The sequence below is a fragment of the Populus nigra genome, chromosome 18 (assembly GCF_951802175.1).
Source record: "Populus nigra chromosome 18, ddPopNigr1.1, whole genome shotgun sequence".
NCBI classification, from domain to species: domain Eukaryota; kingdom Viridiplantae; phylum Streptophyta; class Magnoliopsida; order Malpighiales; family Salicaceae; genus Populus; species Populus nigra.
In genome coordinates, this window is record NC_084869.1 from 8,743,861 (window position 1) to 8,762,720 (window position 18,860).

At 33.6% G+C, this 18,860-nt stretch overlaps 2 protein-coding genes and 1 long non-coding RNA gene across 3 annotated transcripts; 1 reads left to right on the top strand and 2 right to left on the bottom strand.

The window, feature by feature from the left end:
* Window positions 1–1,199, top strand: LOC133678051 (uncharacterized). Its single transcript, XR_009835888.1, has 2 exons — window positions 1–918; window positions 997–1,199. It is a non-coding gene; the product is annotated as an uncharacterized LOC133678051 (long non-coding RNA).
* Window positions 1,059–6,945, bottom strand: LOC133678050 (aminoaldehyde dehydrogenase 2, peroxisomal-like). The gene is made up of 15 exons (XM_062100208.1): window positions 6,791–6,945; window positions 6,440–6,582; window positions 5,715–5,795; window positions 5,490–5,638; window positions 4,356–4,448; window positions 4,141–4,264; window positions 3,960–4,025; window positions 3,799–3,865; window positions 3,596–3,672; window positions 2,608–2,721; window positions 2,254–2,331; window positions 2,016–2,167; window positions 1,791–1,851; window positions 1,575–1,681; window positions 1,059–1,327 (listed from the first exon to the last, which is right to left on the bottom strand). Exons 1-15 carry the CDS (start codon window positions 6,897–6,899, stop codon window positions 1,237–1,239), a joined length of 1,512 nt encoding a protein of 503 aa, XP_061956192.1. The 5' UTR covers window positions 6,900–6,945; the 3' UTR covers window positions 1,059–1,236.
* Window positions 6,946–14,747: 7,802 nt separating this feature from the next.
* LOC133678468 (uncharacterized) lies at window positions 14,748–15,354 on the bottom strand. Its single transcript, XM_062100764.1, has one exon. The coding sequence runs from the start codon at window positions 15,223–15,225 to the stop codon at window positions 14,977–14,979; it is 249 nt and encodes an 82-aa protein (XP_061956748.1). The 5' UTR covers window positions 15,226–15,354; the 3' UTR covers window positions 14,748–14,976.
* Window positions 15,355–18,860: the final 3,506 nt, after the last annotated feature.

Here is an 18,860-nt window from a genome sequence, read left to right on the forward strand (position 1 = left end):
CTGGCCATCCATGAAGCACGTATCTTGCGTAAACTTGCTTCCTAAAGGAGGCAAAACGTGAGGCCTGTGCAATTTCAGGCATGCCTTCCAATCCAAGGCTAGTAAATCAGTCACGTTGGGGAAATGTACTTGCAAGTTTCAGATGAAAAGAGGTAGAAATATTCCAGCATCCACTGCAACACCATGAGGCCTGTGCTAAGTTCAGTCGCGACTGCATTCGTTTAGGCTGTGCGTGGTGCCTGCCAACATGTTTGTGCTCTGCGTTGATGAGTAAAGTACTGCATTTAACTAGCAGCGTTAACAGGATCTCATATGAACCATATGAGGTGCAGACAAGGGCACATCCATATCATTGTTGGAAAAGAAATTGCAGTGTGAGAATTTTAGTTGACTGTCAAATGAAACAGGTTTTCTGGAAGAGGTGCGAGGGTTAACTTGGGATTTTGGCTGTCATATATTGACATCCCACTTCGTGCTAACTCATCCTCAAGAGTCAGATTGCATGGGTAAAGAGATAGATTTGCATGGGTAAAGAGATAGATAGCTTATACCTATGGATGATGAGAATAGTCCCTCGCATGGGAAATAAGAGGCATAGCAGCCTGTTTGAGGCAGGATCTCGATCGGGCAAGAAAACCTCGATTACTGCTAGCAGGATACAGAAGTCTGCAGCAGTGGATCTGACTCCTGAGAGTTTCTGATTGCAGAGTTCTGCCGCAGATTTCTCCCAGTGTCAACTTTGATTCTCTTACTCTTATGATTTGGAAAGCAGGATCAAAATGCAAACCATGTTTCCAGTTGACAAAACCAAGTTGCCGCAGGTTTCTCCAGGCGTCTACTTTGGTTGACCTCAAACCATTAAACAAGCAAGTCACCGTTGCATTAGAAGACACATAACCACCTATTATCAGCTATTAGGTTGGTTCCTGAATGCTTCCCTTAAAAATTAAAAATGAATCATTAGTAAATGCCCATTTAAACCAATATATGCTCCAGATTTTTTACAGGGTCACCAGTAGTTCATGGCAAGGACCAGCAAAGGCAACGCATGGAAGATATAGCAGGAACGGGTAACATTATTTAAACCATACAAGACAACAATCTAGTTTGGTGAAACATTTCTTATTCTGCTCAAAGTTTCAATTCAGTACACAACTCGAGTTCATTACATGACACACATTTCCATCATTTTACTATAACTGCTGTTCCGCATTTTCATTTTCAGAAAACTTGCTATTATAGCTTTGAGGGAGCCTGGTACCAACCCCATGGTTCTTCAGAGATATATCGAGTTACCTGCTTCACACTTAAGTAGTTTTCAAGTCCCCTGAGAGAAAAAGGATAGCAAAAGGAGTCAGAATCAGCACTAAGTTGATGCCAATCTAGAGTAATTTCAATAATTTATCGAGGGGAGAAAAAAGGCTGCAGACAGTTTACATCATAACCAAAAAATTCTCCATTATGCAAAAATAGAGGGAAAATGCTGGTTATGTATTCATAAAATTCTAAACGTTTGGATTTAGCTGATAAAAAATAGTCTCTTGCAGATCTTTTTAAGGAAATTAGGTTCTTACCATTCTCCTAATTCACGCCCAAAACCACTGCGCTTAATGCCTCCCCATGGAGCTTGACAGAAGCATGGCTGTGAGCAATTGATCCAGACAATACCTGCCCGGAAAGCCTGCAAAATGGAGGTAGAGGAAGAAAATTTATCTCAAAAAGTAAATAATCCCTCTGAACAGATTTTGGTGTGTTATTTGCACATGATTAATTGTTAGTTCAAGTCTCACCTTGGCTACACGATCACACCTCTCTGGATCATTTGATATAACAGCAGCTCCTAAGCCATAACTGTGGGACATCCATAGAAAGTCAGAATAAAACATACAAGAACCGAGCAGATCAGAGGAAAAAACAACAACAAAGGAAGCAACAACAAAGATGACGAAGATAATATCCAATCCAAGTATTCAGACACGTTCATTGTCTTTATTGAGATACAAGAACAAACTTACTGGGTGTCATTTGCCAAATCGATGGCTTCATCTTCAGTACTAAATGTTTTAACACATAGAACAGGCCCAAAAACTTCTTCTCTCCAGATTTGCATGGAGGTCGTTACATCAATGATGATGGTTGGTTCAACAAAGAATCCCTTGTTTAAATGCTGACAACATATTTTTAAAAATCACTCAAATACCCTGAGAGATATAGAGACAGAGCAATCCCACCAAAAGCAGGAAATATACATACCTTGGGACGATCCCCACCACTCAAAATGGTTGCACCTTCACTCTTGGCGGTTGCAATGAATTTTAATATTTTATCATACTGCAGCAATGAAGTAAATAATTAAATTAGCAGGTTTAGTTCACCAAGAAGAGTTAATTGTTCAGAAAAGAAAAGAAAATAAAATACATATACATAATGTGACTATTTGAGATCACAAGTTAAGCAGCAGATCAGATATTAATTGAAACAATGATATTTTAACAAATACTTGCCTACTTACAAAACACAGTCGAAAAGTTAACTTTGTAATGAAATATCATCCCATCTGAACCAACAAAGAGAAATGGAAAATGTAGGATTTTAAAAATTACTTGCCTGCTCTCCACTGACAAGTGGGCCAAGCCTGCAACCCTCTTCGAAAGGATCAGAAATTTTAATTTTTTTGGTCCATTTGACAAGCTTGTCCAAAAATTCTGATGCAATGCTTTCCTGAAATATTAAAGCCAATAAAATCTTAAATTTTTACAAGGCTAACACATTTTAAGAAAAACATATCATTTGATAAACTATACACTGATGGATGCAAATAGCCAAACATTTCTTATCCATTTTCTCACTCATAGTAAATCCAAGCTTTTAAGTGGATAAGCTGTTGCAGGCAAGTCACTCATTTACAGTTACAAGATTAGGAAAGTTGTATTAAAGTGGCATTTATTGTCCTCGGGGAATACCATTTTCTTGAAGAAACAGCTGAATTTTCAATTAATCTTCGAAGATGAAGAAGATTAGCCGCCGCTGTTAATGTTTTATAGTGACCCCAGACACCAGCAATCTCTGACTTGGAGGGAACTTTTAAAGACTTGCCTTTTGAGAAGGTTCGATAGCTCATTTGTCAAAGACACATGTACCTTACAATGTTGTTTTAATGTTTGGATAGCAGCAATGTAGGGTTTCTTTTCATGCTTTGACTTGGTCACAAACTCCAAAATTTGGTTACTCTTAGCTACATTTGGTTTTTGGTAATCTTCACAGCTCCAGGGGATCATTTATAAAACTCTTTAAGGCTGTTGGCTTGGAGTTTGGAGCAGGGTCAGTGCTGCTTCTCTATTTCAAGAAGCTAAATTCATTTTATAGGGTCTTACTAGTTCTGGGTGTAGCTAAAAGGAATCTTTAGTTCAATTCTGCTTTTCAAGGGATGGAAAATCAACCCAGAGCATAAGCTGTAAACTGCAAGGGGAAGGTGTTGGAACGTGCACAAGATGAAAGTGGTAAAGGTATTGCTAACATATAAAATCCCAACTTTGGCCTCACAAAATGGAAGTGATTTGACATGCATATTAAGCACAGAGGGCATCACACTTACATGCACTAAAAGACGGGATGTTGCACTGCATATCTGGCCATTTGTCCAAAAGCAACCAAAGAGGGTCCACTCAGCCGCTGGAAGAAAGCAAGTAATCTATTATTAATAGAAACACCTGCATGATCACATACTTGCTTCCCCTATGTATTGTTGAAAAACAAATCTTTAGAGTAAAAAACAAGGAATGCTAAGAGGGAACCAACCCTTATCAAGATCAACATCCTCAAAAACAATGATTGGGCTTTTCCCACCTAGCTCCATTGAAACAGGCTGACAAGATATTACAATTCACAAGCAGTGATTAGGCATAAATCAGCAAGCAGCATATAATAAGTGACAAAAAATTGTTCAGCACAAGACATACCTTGACCATTTGAGCTGCAGATGCCATTATCCTGCTCCCTGTAGCAGTGCTCCCAGTAAATGCAACCTGTCAACAACTTATTAGCAATTAAAGCAAGGTAGATATAAAACCCAAAAGTAGTACTCATCAATATCTGACTTGAAAAGGTGTCCAACAAGAAAATAATAACAGAATACTGAACCTTGTCAACATGGGGATGAGATGCCAAAGGAGCACCTGCTTCAGTGCCCAACCCAGTTAAAATATTGAGGACACCAGGAGGAAGACCAACCTCCCTACACACTTCACCCAGCTCCAAACAAGTCCTGAAATCAGAAACATCATAAATGACATGAAACGTGGCCAACCACCACCAGAATTTATGCAAGCTCCAATAAATTAAGGGCACAGACGTACACTGATGCCAGTTCAGAAGGCTTCAGTATTGCAGTGCACCCTGCGGCCAGGGCTGGAGCCACTTTCCAAGTAGCCAACAATAGTGGGTAATTCCTTCAATAAAAGAGACAAGAAATAGTTAGTTTCTATAACATCTGGTTTAGTATTAGAATTTAGAAGTAACAAATGAAGAGAGTCCCAAAAAACAAAAACTGACAGCCAACATGACTCCTAGAGACAACATACCATCACATTAGAGATCTTCATAAACTCAAGAATGGGATCAAGGAATTAGGTAAGATATAAAACTAAGACGTAATAATGAAGTAGCAAATAATGATGGTAGCAATGGAGCAAAATGTATTTTACAGATGTCTCATTTCTTCACCAAAAAGGATTTTGACCAGTCCTCATCAATGATTGTAAACTAAATTGGAAAGCACAAAAATAACTTCAGAGAGGAACTAAAACCATGGTTGCGTGCATTGTGAATTTAGCAAGTCGACATCTAGGTGACAATTATAAAGTTACAAGTTATAACCCAGACTACAGCATTCCAGATAGCATAGAAAGTAGAGTTCAAGTGCAACTACAAGCAGCCAGTATAACTGCAACAACACATTGCATCTCAGGAGAAGTGAGAGTTAGATTGCGACAACAAATTCAATGGAGAACCGTAAAAGGTTGCTACAAGACTTGGATAGAAATAATTCACAACTGAAATCTAATAATGGAAAGCAGACTCTTCAAATAATATTCTGCAGAATTAAAGAAACCACTCTCTTGCATAGACTTCAACTGAACAATTTTAAGAGAATGATTACTATCAAAACAACATAGTACTTAAAAAACTATGATGGCACCAGTGGTCTCAACTCATAAAGGCATTTTATTAGCAAGATAAAGATTATGGAAAAGTTAGAAGCTCCAGGCTCTTGAACATGCTAAGAAATTAATAAGTCACACTTCATTTTATATATTTTTTCCATGCAATGAATAGATCTTCTCAGATCCACACAATTCTTTCTTCCAGCTTCCTAATTTCCTATAATACAAAAACCATGATGTGCTTTTTTTACAGTGCTACATTCATTGACATTACATAAGAAAGAAAGAAGCAGGCATAAATGTATCACACAGTGATGCATCAGATACCATGGAGTGATCAGAGCAACAACCCCAAGTGGTTCTTTAAGAACAAAGCTCTTAAATGTTTCCATAGGAAGAGAAACAGGAGCTTTCTGCTTTGTATCTAAGCCTTCAGCAAGGTCCGCATAGTACTCAAAACATCCTGCAACATCATCCTGGACAACAAGAATTCCCACGTAAGACAATGCACATAATACTCAACTCACTATCTCGATAGTGCCACAAGCATACCATGTCCCACAGTGCTTCATCTAGAGGTTTTCCACTATCAATTGCTTCAAGTTTTCCTAGTTCTGATTTCCTCTCTGTTATCTGCACACAAACAAAGATAAATAGGAGTTGGAACCCGGGACAAGCAGGGAAGTTCAATGGCCAACATTAAGAAAATGATTGATATAATTGCAGAAAAAAACTTCAATAACAAATGATTATCTCATACTCCATTAGAAAGAAAAACGGGTTCCATATTTGACACACATCATTTGTCATTAAAGTTTTGAATATAAAAAATGCGAGCTTCTTATTTAGCAATCCAAGAAACCATCCCTCTCAGATTTTGACTCCAAACACTACTAAATGACAGAACATAACCTATGTAATTCCACACAACATTAACCTGATAAATGACGAAAATTTCTTAAGAACATATATAGTGATCAGAAGTAAAGCGTAGACACATAAGCAAAACAAATAGCTATAACAGAGAAGAAATTCAAAACAATGAATGTGCACAATCACAGAGAAAAAAATTCAAAACAATGAACGTTCACAATCTCAGAGAAAATTAAACAATTCAGAAATTAATTGCACGCCAACAGATAACTAACTGCAAAATAAACTGATGAATCCAAGCAAACTGCAAGGTAGGAAAAGAAATCCAAGATTATTAAGTAGTAATATATCTTGGGAGTTGCGAGTGACAAAAAAAATCAGCAAAACTGCAAATTAAACTGTACCTTAGCAGCAATAGCACGCAAATACTTGGCACGATAAGCACCTGACGCGGAGGACCAATCTTTGCCTTTGTTCCTAGAAAATGCTTTCTTAGCTGCTTCAACTGCAATCTCCACATCTTCTGCAGTGGCTGCTGGTATATCACCTGAACAAGTACCATGTTCCACAAAACCATAAAGATCAAATATTTTCAAGGTTGCAAGTCTTTTATGAGATTCAGGATCACTGAACAACTAAAATAACAAGAACCCACAAATTTCAAGCAAGAAAAAAATTCATTAGTGACATAAATGAACGTTTTAACCCAGCAAAACACACACACATACGGATATATAGTGAGTGAGTAAACTGACCGATGATCTGTTCAGTGGCAGGGTTGATAACGGGGATGCGTTTTTTGAGAACGGTTTCTCTCCATTCTCCGTCGATGAATAGCTGTCGATTAGGTAGATGGATCGCCATGTTCACTCTGACTGTGTTTCAGTGAGTTGGTTGAATATGATGCAATTGTTTCTTTTCGTGCTTTATAAAGGTTTCTGAAAAATTTCATTTTTTAAAAATTTTAATATCTTTTTTATTTTGATAAATTAATTTTAAAAATAATTTTTTAAAATAAAAAATATTATTTTAATATATTTTTAAATAAATATTATTTTAAAAAATAATCACAACTATATATAACCATTAAAAAATAGTTATTTGTTGATATACGCTGTACAAGCTCCCCGATGCTTGACTTTATTTTGCGGGAATGCATAAAGTATTAAAAGTAGTTTCAAAATTAAAGGAATTTTTTTCTTTAAAAAGAATTATTCAATGGAATATCACTTTTGTAATTCTATTTTGTGTACAAATCAATCCATATTTCGTGTACATCTTTTTTTTTTCAAGTTGTTTTTGATACGAGATTGAAAAAATGAGATTACTTATTACAACAATGTTTTAGGATTTAAAGGTTTTTCTTATCCATTAATTGAATTTTATTTTAAATTAAATTTAAAAAATATTTATAACATCAAACCTATTTTCCAATAATTCAATAAACTTAACCAAATCTATCCAAAATCTGATTTTGTCAACACTTTAATAAAATAAATATTGACTTATCTTTGATGCAGATCTTTTTACTAGCCTGTTTGAGAGTATAATTGTAATTATTTTTTAAAGTGTTTTTTACTCGGAAATATATTAAAATAATATTTTTTTTATTTTTTTTAAAAATATTTTTAATATTAGTGCATCAAAATGATCTAAAACATAAAAAAATATTAATTTGAAATAAAAATAAAATAAAATATTTTAAATTTTTTAAAAATATTTTTAAAATACAAAAATAAATAAGATCTTAGTCATCCCATCAAATTTTAACAAGTATACTTGAGAGTTATAATTATTGTGGAAATCTCATCATAAAATTGCAATTATTGTTCATGTAAAAAATAAAAATAAATAAATTACTGGTTCGAGTTTTATTAATTTTAAAACTAATAAAATTATTCTAGAATCACAAACTTAATCTAAAAATAAAAAAACACATCAGTTTGCTCCAAAACCGATCTCCACCTTCGGGGACTGTGAAGTTAGCCGGTCGGGGACCAGATTTCCTCAGCACAGTGTCGGGCACACCAAGTCATCACGGCAGACATTTCTGGTTCACATGCAGTTCTACCTGCTCGGCATGTATCTCTGAGATATTGTTGATGGTAGCAGTGCCATACCACTAACGGCCATGGTAGAGCTGAAGAAATGGAAGATCAAAGCTGGAAAGGCCATAACGTTCTCTTTGTCACCATTGAAGATGAATGATTGCAGCGAATAAAAAATGTGAAGACACCCAAGGAGGCATGGGACACTCTGGCGGTATGATGAACGATGCAAAGCTCCAAAGATTGGAGAACGAGCTTTGGCCAATCTCCCAGAAAGACATGACAGTGAGCCCATACTTGACTGAAGTGAAATATCTTTGTGAAGAAGTTTTGAAATTAGATCCTCTGCATGCAATATCGGAGGCAAGGATGGGGAGAATTGTTATCCATGGGTTAAGGCTAACGATATCATTACGGCAACCCGAGGATGAGCAAAAGAGCCAACTTTTACTAGGATGGAGAATATCTTGGCCAATCAAAAGGCTCTAGACAAACATATGTCTAAAGTCTCGATGAATGATGAATAAGCTTTTTTCAGGCTTATTTTTGCTTATTACCACTTTTTTTTAAAATATTAGTGAAATAAATATTTTATAAAAAATCGGTAAAATAATATAGAGTTTGTATATATCATGATTGAGAAACATGATATTCATACTTTTTATTATTTTGAATCGCGGCATCTTAAAAAAAATATTATGAAAAGAGCTACACGCGAGGATAAATGAAAAAAATAAAAATAGATCCTATTGGTTTACCAAAGCTCCAATCACAACATCACTAGTATCATTAGAGATATCTCAACGGGATGAATCTAATAACATCAAAAAAGGTCACCAATAGTGACTCGAGTGTATCACACTTGCCGTCCAAAGATGGCAGGTGATTTACTTGCCTTCGATGACAAACGTAACTCACTCAAGTCATCGTTGATGACTTTATGTAGTATCGTTAAATTTTCTTGTTGAAATCTTTTTTATGAGATTGATGGTATTGTAATTGAAGCTTCATTGCACTTTCAGTGTCTTTTTTATTTTTTTTTATTTTTTTCTCTCATTTCTCCTCATTGTAATTTAGATGAGACGAATCCAACGACACCTTTGGAAGACAAGTGTGACATACTCAATTCATCATTGATAATTCTTTTTGGTGTTGTTGGATTCGTCTCGTCAAGATCTTTCTGATGGTACTGGTGATGTCATAATTGGAGCTTTGGTGTGCCTCTGGGGTCTCTTTCTTTATTTTTCCCTCTTTTCTCTTCTTATGTGCAGTTCATTTCACTATTTTTTAAGATGTCGTGATTCTGAATAACGACAAGCTTGAGTGTAAGTATAACAATTTTATAATTTTCTTTGCGAAACATTTTATCTTTACTTTAGATTTATAAATCAAATATTAAATTTATTAATATAATATTATATGAATATTAAAGATAAATTAAGTCTTTATTAATAATAAATATTTATATAACTATAATAATATCACATATAACTAACTAATTAGCTAAAATACATTCAATATGAGATAGATTTCGATGAAACATTAAGTATAGTATCGAGAATCACTATAATATACGAGTCTTATTAAGAATTCCAGCCAATCACTATAGTACGAGTCTTACTAGGAATTGCAGCCGCCGATCACTACAATACGAGTCTTACTAAGAATTGCAGCAGCCAATCACTACAGTACGAGTCTTACTAAGAATTGCAGCCAATAAGTCATTGAAGCTGATGTTATGAATGCATTTCCATATACATACATACATAAATGTATGTGTGTGTGTGTGTTTGTGTGTATATATATATATATATATATATATGTGTGTGTGTGTGTGTGTGTGTGTGTGTGTTTGTGTATATATATATATATATATGTGTGTGTGTGTGTGTGTGTGTGTGTGTGTGTGGAACAATCACAAAGATTTAAGAGTAAGACTCATCTAGATTATGTGTGCAAATTAAAGAAAGCTCGGACCAAAGTAGTCATCAAGAGCTCGGTACGATAAAATAGCATAGTTCTTGTTTCAGGCTGGATACTCTATTGCACCGATAGATTCAAGTATGTTTATAAAAGATAAAAATGGAAAACTCGAAAGTATCCTAATCTACGTAGATGATCTTATCAGTACCGACAATGATGAGATACAAATTCAGCAAATCAGAGTAAATCTCTCGGCGAGATTTCAAGCGGAGGAGCTTGGAGAGTTGAAGCACCTCTTTGGATTCAAAATACAACAAAGCAATGATGGCTTGTTCTTGTGTCAGGTGAAATACGCAAAAGATCTCTTGCAAAAGTTCGGATGCTCGATTGCAAACCAATATCTACCCCCATGGAGCCCAATACAAGATTATATGCAGAAGAAAGTAGAGAATTGAAAAACACAACAATGTACAAAAAACTTGTAAAAGTCTAATCTACTTGAAGATAACACGACCGGACATCACATTTGCAGTTGGAGTCGTTAGTTGGTTCATAGAGAAACCAAGGAAACTATATCTTGAAGCAGTTCGACGGATATTAAGGTATGTAAAAAGGAACTATGGATCTTGGAATATTTTATAACAAGGGAACACCATATAGGGTGCTAGGGCACTATGATGCTGACTATGTCAGAGACCGCGACACAAGACGGTCTACCACTGGACATGTGTTCAGCCTTGGTTCAGGGTCAATATCATGGCGCAGCAAAGGATAGCCCACTGTATCATTATCAACTACAGAAGCTGAGTGTAGAGAAGCAACTATGGCAGCTCAGGAGAATGCATGGCTAATGCAGCTAATGAAGATCTTCACGAACCATTTAATTGTCCAACTATATTACATTGCGACAATCAATGTACTTTATGCTTAGCAGAAAACCTAGTATTTCATGCAAGAACTAAACATGTCGAAGCACATGAACAATTTATTCGAGAGAAAGTTCTGCAAGGCGACTGAGATGCAAGATTAAAGAAAAGTCGCAGATTTATTTACCAAATCAACATATTAATAAAGAGTTTAGAAGAAGACTCAACATGATCTCTAGATTAATGTTTAGAGAGAGCAGTCGTTGAGGGGGAGTGTTAATTAATCACTGACTTACTCTCTCCAAGACCTTTTCTCCTACGTACTTTCTAGATTTCTCTGCATCCATGACTTAAACACCTGCCAACTCCTACGTGTATCATAAAAAAATAACTCTGCTATGCAAGTCGGTGTGAGAAACTGACATAAACAAGTATAAAAAGGGAGGACATCTCCCATTTTGTGAGCGGGCAGAAAAACTGAGTGCGTCCTCCAAATAAAAAGAGTTTTGAGAATGTGAGAATAAAAGAGTGCTCTGTGTTATATCATTAATATAATACATTTTCTTGGTATTCCACTCTGAGCAAATAGTTCATCCTCCAAGTAAAAGGGAAGCTCAACCAACAATATTATATATTCGATATATTGTGGAGTGTGAAGGGTTATCTATATATCATCTTAAAAGATATAAGGTTCAAAGAGTATCTATTTAAGATTACTGAATTGTAAACTGTCATTGTTTAATAGTTCAAAATTATGATATAAAATATTTAGTATAAAGTCTCACCAGTAAGGTTTGAGTTAAAAAAAAAGGGGTTTATAAATTTGAAGAATTAAGGAAGAGAGAGAGAAAAGGCATAGAACACAATTTATTTTAAATGAACTATTTATTTATTATGTTGAAACATATTAAAGTTTAGTTAAAATGAAATTAAAGTTTAGCTGGAATACATTTAAAATGAAATTAAAGTTTAGTTATTCAGCCAGAAAAAAAAACCAAAGTCTTCAAGTAAAGAATTTTGTGAGTTTCCACGCAGGTAGATGTTACATATTAGCCTAATTTTCATATAAATAAATTAAAAAAAGGGGATGAAAAAATATTAGAAAATTAATAAATATAAACGGAAAAATCGACTGAATTTTTCTGTCAGTATATTGCGATAACCTTTACTAACAAAATTTTCCATTCTTTTATCCCTCGGTAAACACCAACAAAAAAATTCTCTCGATATATACCAAGAGAATTGCAGTGGAAGAATAAGAAATGAAAAAAAAACCAAACATTATGATGACATGTAACTTTTATAAACGACATTACCAACAACATTAACCCGACGGTAAAGTACATTTATAAATATGCCAATGAAAAAAATTTCTCGATATATTCCGATAGAATTATAAATGGTATTACAATGGGATTAAAAAAAAACAAATCGTATGGTGATGTGATATTTTTATCGACGGAGTTACTGATGGAATAATTTTATTGGTATATTCAAGTGACTATGGGAGCTGTTCCCCTTCTCCCTAACATTATTAACGATGTTCATTATATATGGGTATACCAACGAAATATATTTGTCGGTATATTCCAGTGATTATGATAACTGTGCACTTCTCAATGTGCTGATAATTAATGTTCTTTTGATTGTTCACTTTTTTTCCAAAGGCATCACCGACAGAATGAAAAGTCATTGATAATATTTAGAGAGCTTTTTGAAAATTCTCATGCAAGTTAAAAATTTTCATTTGACTTTACAGACAAAAACACCAATGAAAATATTAATATTTAATTTTTCTTGTGTTCCCGATGGTAAAAAACATCAAAATACCAAGACTATTAAATTTCAATTTGACTTTACAAATGGAATCATCGACGAAAATATGAAAAATATTAATATTTAATATTTCATCGGTAATTTTATTGGTAAAACTAAATTAAAAGATCAAAATCAGAATAGATAAGGCTTCATCTTCTTCTCATTTCTTCTGCACTTCAGGCACAAACATCGACTTATGACACGGGCTCATCGAGTGCAATACCGCAACGTTGTGGGGGGGGGTCCCTTCACAACGGGATCCATTTACCTGCAAGTATGAAGCTAATGGAAGGACAACTTTTCAATGTAAGTTTGTTTTGCTTTCACAACGATATTTTTAATAATTTTTGAAAAAATAATTTCATTTAACGAATGCAATTTCAGGTTTACAAACATTGAGGCTGCGAGAATAATAACATCGGCCTTTAAATCATTGATGAAAATTTCATTGTTTTAATGGAGTCAGGTTTCCAAACATCTTGAATGAAAATCGTAAGTCGATGCATGGTTTTCAAGGTTTAAGGTTAGTATTAATTTAAATATCTTTTTATGTTAATTTAGTTAGTTTATTAAAATTAGTGAAATTTTCCTTTTATAAATTTTTACTACAAGGAAAAATTTGAAAGAGAGAGAACTAATAATAATGTTGCGAGAAAGGTTTGGGAGAATTACACTACAATTAGGTAAGATCGAATTCATGATACTTTTTTTTACTTCAAATATTAAAATTTTATTTTTTATTTACTAACATATAATTAATTTGTAAGCCAAAAAATATGTGAAAGAAAAAGAGCTTCTAGACTAAAATGACGTGGTGATTTAGAAGGATTTCAGACTGTCGTACATCTCACAGACTGTATGGATGGAATATATTCAGCATGTAACGTCCACACATTTCACGCAACGGTCATAGTCCGGTGTAGAAAATGAGAATCATTGTGTTCACGGAGAATCACGCTACAATTAGGTTAGATCAAATTCATGATACTTTTTTTTTTATTTCAAATATTAAAATTTTATTTTTCATTTACTAACATATAATTAATTTGTACCATATAGGCTGTGTGATTTTTTATACAAGACGCAAAAGAAAGCCAAAAAATATGTGAAAAAAGAGAGCTTTTAGGTTGGAATGATGTGACGGTTTGGAAGGATTTCAGACTGTCATACATCTCAGAGGCTGTATGGACGAAATACATTCAACACATGATGTTCACGCGTTTCACACGACGGTCATAGTCCGGTGTAGAAAATCAATATTGTTGTGTTCATGGTTTCGTTACCAAGCACACTGTCGACTCTGTTTTGATCATTTTGCATGCAAAGTAGATGATAGATTTTTTTTATTTCATCCATTTTTTTATTAGTTGTTTTTTATAAATATATTTAACTAACAACATTTTGCAGACTATAGTTCCTAGAAGCAAGTCAAGCCTAATAAAACTTTTTGTTTAAACACACGTGCTGATATCCGCCAAAAAAATGAACAACAATTCATAGATAGTTGAGTTCAGGATTTTGTGGTATGTTAGTATTCAATTTTTTTTTAATTATTGTTTTCTTAAATTTGATGAATTTATATTTTTTATTTTAAGATATGTATAACAATCAATTGAAAAAGAAATACAGGACAATACTTTGATTCATCTGGAGTTAAGGTTGAAAACAGGATCATCTGAGGAGCTTTATAAAAATCCGGCTATAGAAAAATATTGATTAAGCTTTTGATCATGTTCAAAGTTTAACTAATAAACCAGATGATGAAACATGGCGCCTAAATCTGAATCTGCCACCAGACTAGACTGTATCCCCTAGCAAGAAAAATCTTCCCCCACGAAGAGAGGCCGGGGGAGAGAAAAAACCTTCCATATCTTTCTTTTCTTTTCTTTTCTTCTCTCCCCTTTTCTTCCCCCTCCGTTTTTCCCCTTCCTTGCCAAACGACCGGCGGTGACTTGAAGATGGCACGCACCATGCTTTTGTAAGTCAATGGTTTTAATTTACTCGTTTCAAAGGGTAATAAACAGAGGCCAAGCACATAAATCTGATCCAGTAATCAATACACAAGAAAGGAAAATCAAAATATATAGAACATGATATCTCACATAAAAAGCATGGATGGAGACCTAGCTATGATACACACGATAAATGAACGAAAAGAATGGAAAAGCAGAAAACACCATGACTAAAGAAGAAGAAGAAGAAGAAGAAAACAAGACAGTAGTTGTCAAGACAACAGACCGTACAGAGAGGTAAAACCTATGCATAATAATATATGGTGTGACAAAACTAGCGTTTCTGGGTAGTCTTCTGATACTTTTCTTTGATCCATTGGAAGCCAACAGAGGTCCCTTCTTTCACCTTCTTGAACCCAATTGAAGCAACCTGTTTGGTCTTTCCAAGCCCTTCTCCAACCTTCTGCTTGTATTTGGCAGTCGAATTGCTGCTGCTGCCGTCCTTGTTATGATAGACAACAGGATCTTTGTTGTAGTCCCATTGATCAGCCCATGATGTCTCATAAGAACTGTTTCCGGCCATGATTCTTAACAACAGACGATGAAAGATTGATTGCAGGCAGAGAAAGGATGGATGAATATTTGTTTAGAAGAGGGAGGGATCTATGAAATTGGAATCTGTGAGGTTTTCTTTTTTATGAGTTGAATTCGTGGGCTGCCTGTTATATATCCCTAACGCGGTCCAACCTGGGAAGCGTGGGGGATTAGAAATCTGTACTATTCTTTTAATTTCACAACACTATTTGACAAATATATCCTTTTCTTTTCTATCATATTTTTTTTTAATTTTTTTTCAAAACATATTAAATTATTATTTTTAATTTATTTTTAACATTAACCTATCAAAATAATTTAAAAATATAAAAAAATTAAAATTAAAAAAACAATAGAAAAAGACTTATTTTATCTTAAAAAAAAATTGTTTTAAGAAACTTGATCAAGAATATCATGATTTACCAACATTCATAAGGGTTTGTCAAAAAAAAAAATTGTAATAAGTTTTAAATTTATTAAATTCTATCATATTTTTTTTAATTTTTTTTTCAAAACATATTAAATTATTATTTTTTAAATTTATTTTTAATAAGTTTAAGTTTTTTTATTTTTTATTTAAGTTAAGATTAAAAAATACGCGTGTGTTTTTCATGGACAAAAAAAAAAACCATTAATTTATGAGGATCTTTTTTGGCCGTCAGTTTTCTACCCCTTCCCTTGGGGACTCAACACGTGGCCAACTCCATTCTACTGCGTAATGAATGACGTGATTTTTAAGTTATGATAATTAATTATAGAAAGCTAGTTTTATATATATATATATATAAAATCGATTTAAATACTTTCATCTAAAATCATAAATAATTCCCTAAATTTCTTTTTTTTTTCTTTTTCCTCTTTGAATGTATGACTTTCCTACAAATCAAGTATTGAATATTATTCCTAATTAAATATTCTAAAATTCGACAAAAAATAAAGTTGCCAAGTCTGAAGATTCTAGAAGCGTTGAAAACATTGTTTTCTTGGGATAATCAGCGCAGCTTTTCTGCGAGTATTTAAAATGGACGGAGTTTCAATAAAACTGTTGCAAAATAGAGAATCCAGGGGCAGTGAAGTAAATGCAGAAAACAGCTTGTGCTTCTGGAAGCATCGAGAAACCTGGGCGATTCTCACCATCAACGCCTCCGAGGCAAACGGGGAGGTGTGACTTGGGGTTGGTTTTGATAGAAGAGGTCTCCTCTCTTCGTGGTGGCTCCTGCATTGATTCCTAGAAGCTTCGTGGCCTATCCACTCACAGGTCAAAAGTTCTCCCCGTTCAAGATACCCGAAAAGGACTTTTCCGGTTCCTGTATCTCAGAAATATTATCATATTTTATTGTTATTTTTATCTATATTCTTTGTAAAATAAACTTTGTTTCTCTGAAATTCCCACTTTCAAACATTAGGTCGCCCCGTCAGAAAGTCAACCGTGGTTATCTTGTTTTCATTTTTTTTTATTTTTTTTGAAACAGTTAGCGATGACGTCGTTTTAAGACCAAGACGTTCCCGTGTAAACCATTAATTAAACGTATACTATAAGGCCTCGTTAGCAATTGACATTGAAATATCAATACCTTTTGCAACCGATAAAGGAGGGTAGGCACGCGTGAATAAAGTTGAGCCAAGTAATAAAAAATTCTCCGATTGGATATGTTAATAAATTGATAAATTTTATTAAAATTTTACCTATCAAATGAGAGGATCCACTTTTAAAAATGTTTGGAAAAGAAAATTAACCATCTAAATGGTGGCCCAGTGGTAAGATTTTGGAACCAAGAGATTTGCTCTCTTTGTGGTCTCAGGTTCAAGCTCTGTGGTTACTCATATGATGACCACTGGAGGTTTATATAGTCGTTAACTTCAAGGCCTGTGGAATTAGTCGAGGTGCGTGCAAGCTGGCCCGGTTACCCACGTTAAACTAAAAAAATAAAATTAATCTCCATCCATAAATAAATTGATTCCTTACATATCTTTTATTATTTTATATATATATATATATATATATATATATATATATATATATATATATATATAGAGAGAGAGAGAGAGAGAGGGGGGGGTTGGATTACTATGTATTCTATTGTAATTCAATGTGGATTGGAGTAATGTATTTTATGTGATTTTTCTCTTCAGAACCTAAATTAGTCTTTAATTGCATATTTTTTTTAGGGGGGATTGAATTGAAAGTTACAGAACTGAAGTGAAAATCTTGGGTAACATGAGGGGCGGATTGAAAGTTTTGTTGAAACAATCATTTTAATTCTCTATATTTTTTAGGTATAAAGTGACGGTCTCTTGAATTTTAAGACAATACATTTTGGTACTTAACTTCTTTTTTTCCAGCCTTTTTTTATTGGGAGGAGAAAGAGGGAATCGTCAGATTCCAGCCTAGAGAGAGAAAGTGGTTGTTATGAAGGATTTCAACCACCACAACAGTTGATTTTTGTGTCAAAAAGTTTCATATGATGAGGGGGGTTATGTTTAGTGTTGTTTTTACCTTTAAAACACCTAAAACAACAAATCTGAACTTAGGAATAATTTTTGTTCCAAGTGGATTTTGGGTTTTTGGGCTTTTTAGTGGCCATAGATTGGTTTAAAAAGGTCTCTATGATGTTTTCTAAGTGTTTTGGGTAAAAAATAGATTGAAAATGAGATTTTTAGGTGAAAAATTGACGAACCCCTTTTTCCGACCACTATAGTGGCCAAATTCTGGGTTGAAGTAGGCGACGCATTAAATGTTTTTTTTTAAAGCTTGTGCTTGTGCCTGACATTGCAGACCCGAGCACGAGACAATTACTTCATTAGGCTAGGCATTGGCCTTGGCTTACCAGGCCGAAAAGCATCTAGCTTGATTTTAAAAAAAATTCTTTTTTTCTCCAGTTTTTTAAAAAATCATGCTTTATTTGTGTATATTGTTTCAAATAAATTTTTGGTTTATATTTTAATTAGATTGAGATTATTTTTAAATGATATTAGGTGTATTTAGTTTTTAGAGAGGTGAGTATGATTTATCTGTAATATTTTTTCTTAATTTTATATAGATTAAATTTTTATTTTGAATATTGATTTTTTATATATAAAATTTTTCATATGTGTAGCCTTGTATTGTGTTTTTTTTTAATTATTGTTCAATAAATTTTATGTGTTATGTGCAACCTTGCATTGTTTTTTTATATATATAATTATTGTTTAATAAATTTTATGTATGTGTCAGTTTCTATTACAAATTTTATATGTTTTCTACTACAAATTTATTTTGATAGAGGAATTTATTAAACATGACCAGGTAAATTATCTGTGTTACGATGTGAGATATCTTGATCTTTATTTTTTACTTGGTTTTCTCAATTTTATTTTTGTTTATTGTTTATAAATTTTTTTTTTCATTACTTTACATAATGGTTATTAGGTTGTTTAATTAGACACGTGTATTGGTGGAGGAAACTATATGATCAATGCTTGCTCAAGAAAGTTTAAAAGTTTTAGGTGTTCTTATGTTACTTTCTTTTGAGGGAAAAATTTACTTTATGTTTTAGGTTTTCTTAGGTTACTTTCTTTTGAGGGAAAAATTTACTTTCTAAGGGAGTGTTTGAGGTATATATTATACTCATTTTATACACTGGG

Excerpts from the sequence above, each read along its gene's own strand:
- LOC133678050 (XM_062100208.1), bottom strand. The coding sequence starts at position 6,899 with ATGGCGATCCATCTACCTAATCGACAGCTATTCATCGACGGAGAATGG. Across the intron at positions 3,866-3,959 it reads CTGCAGCTCAAATGGTCAAG|CCTGTTTCAATGGAGCTAGG; the intron begins GTATGTCTTGTG and ends ATATCTTGTCAG. Across the intron at positions 3,673-3,798 it reads GGATGTTGATCTTGATAAGG|CGGCTGAGTGGACCCTCTTT; the intron begins GTTGGTTCCCTC and ends GCTTTCTTCCAG.
- LOC133678468 (XM_062100764.1), bottom strand. The coding sequence starts at position 15,225 with ATGGCCGGAAACAGTTCTTATGAGACATCATGGGCTGATCAATGGGAC.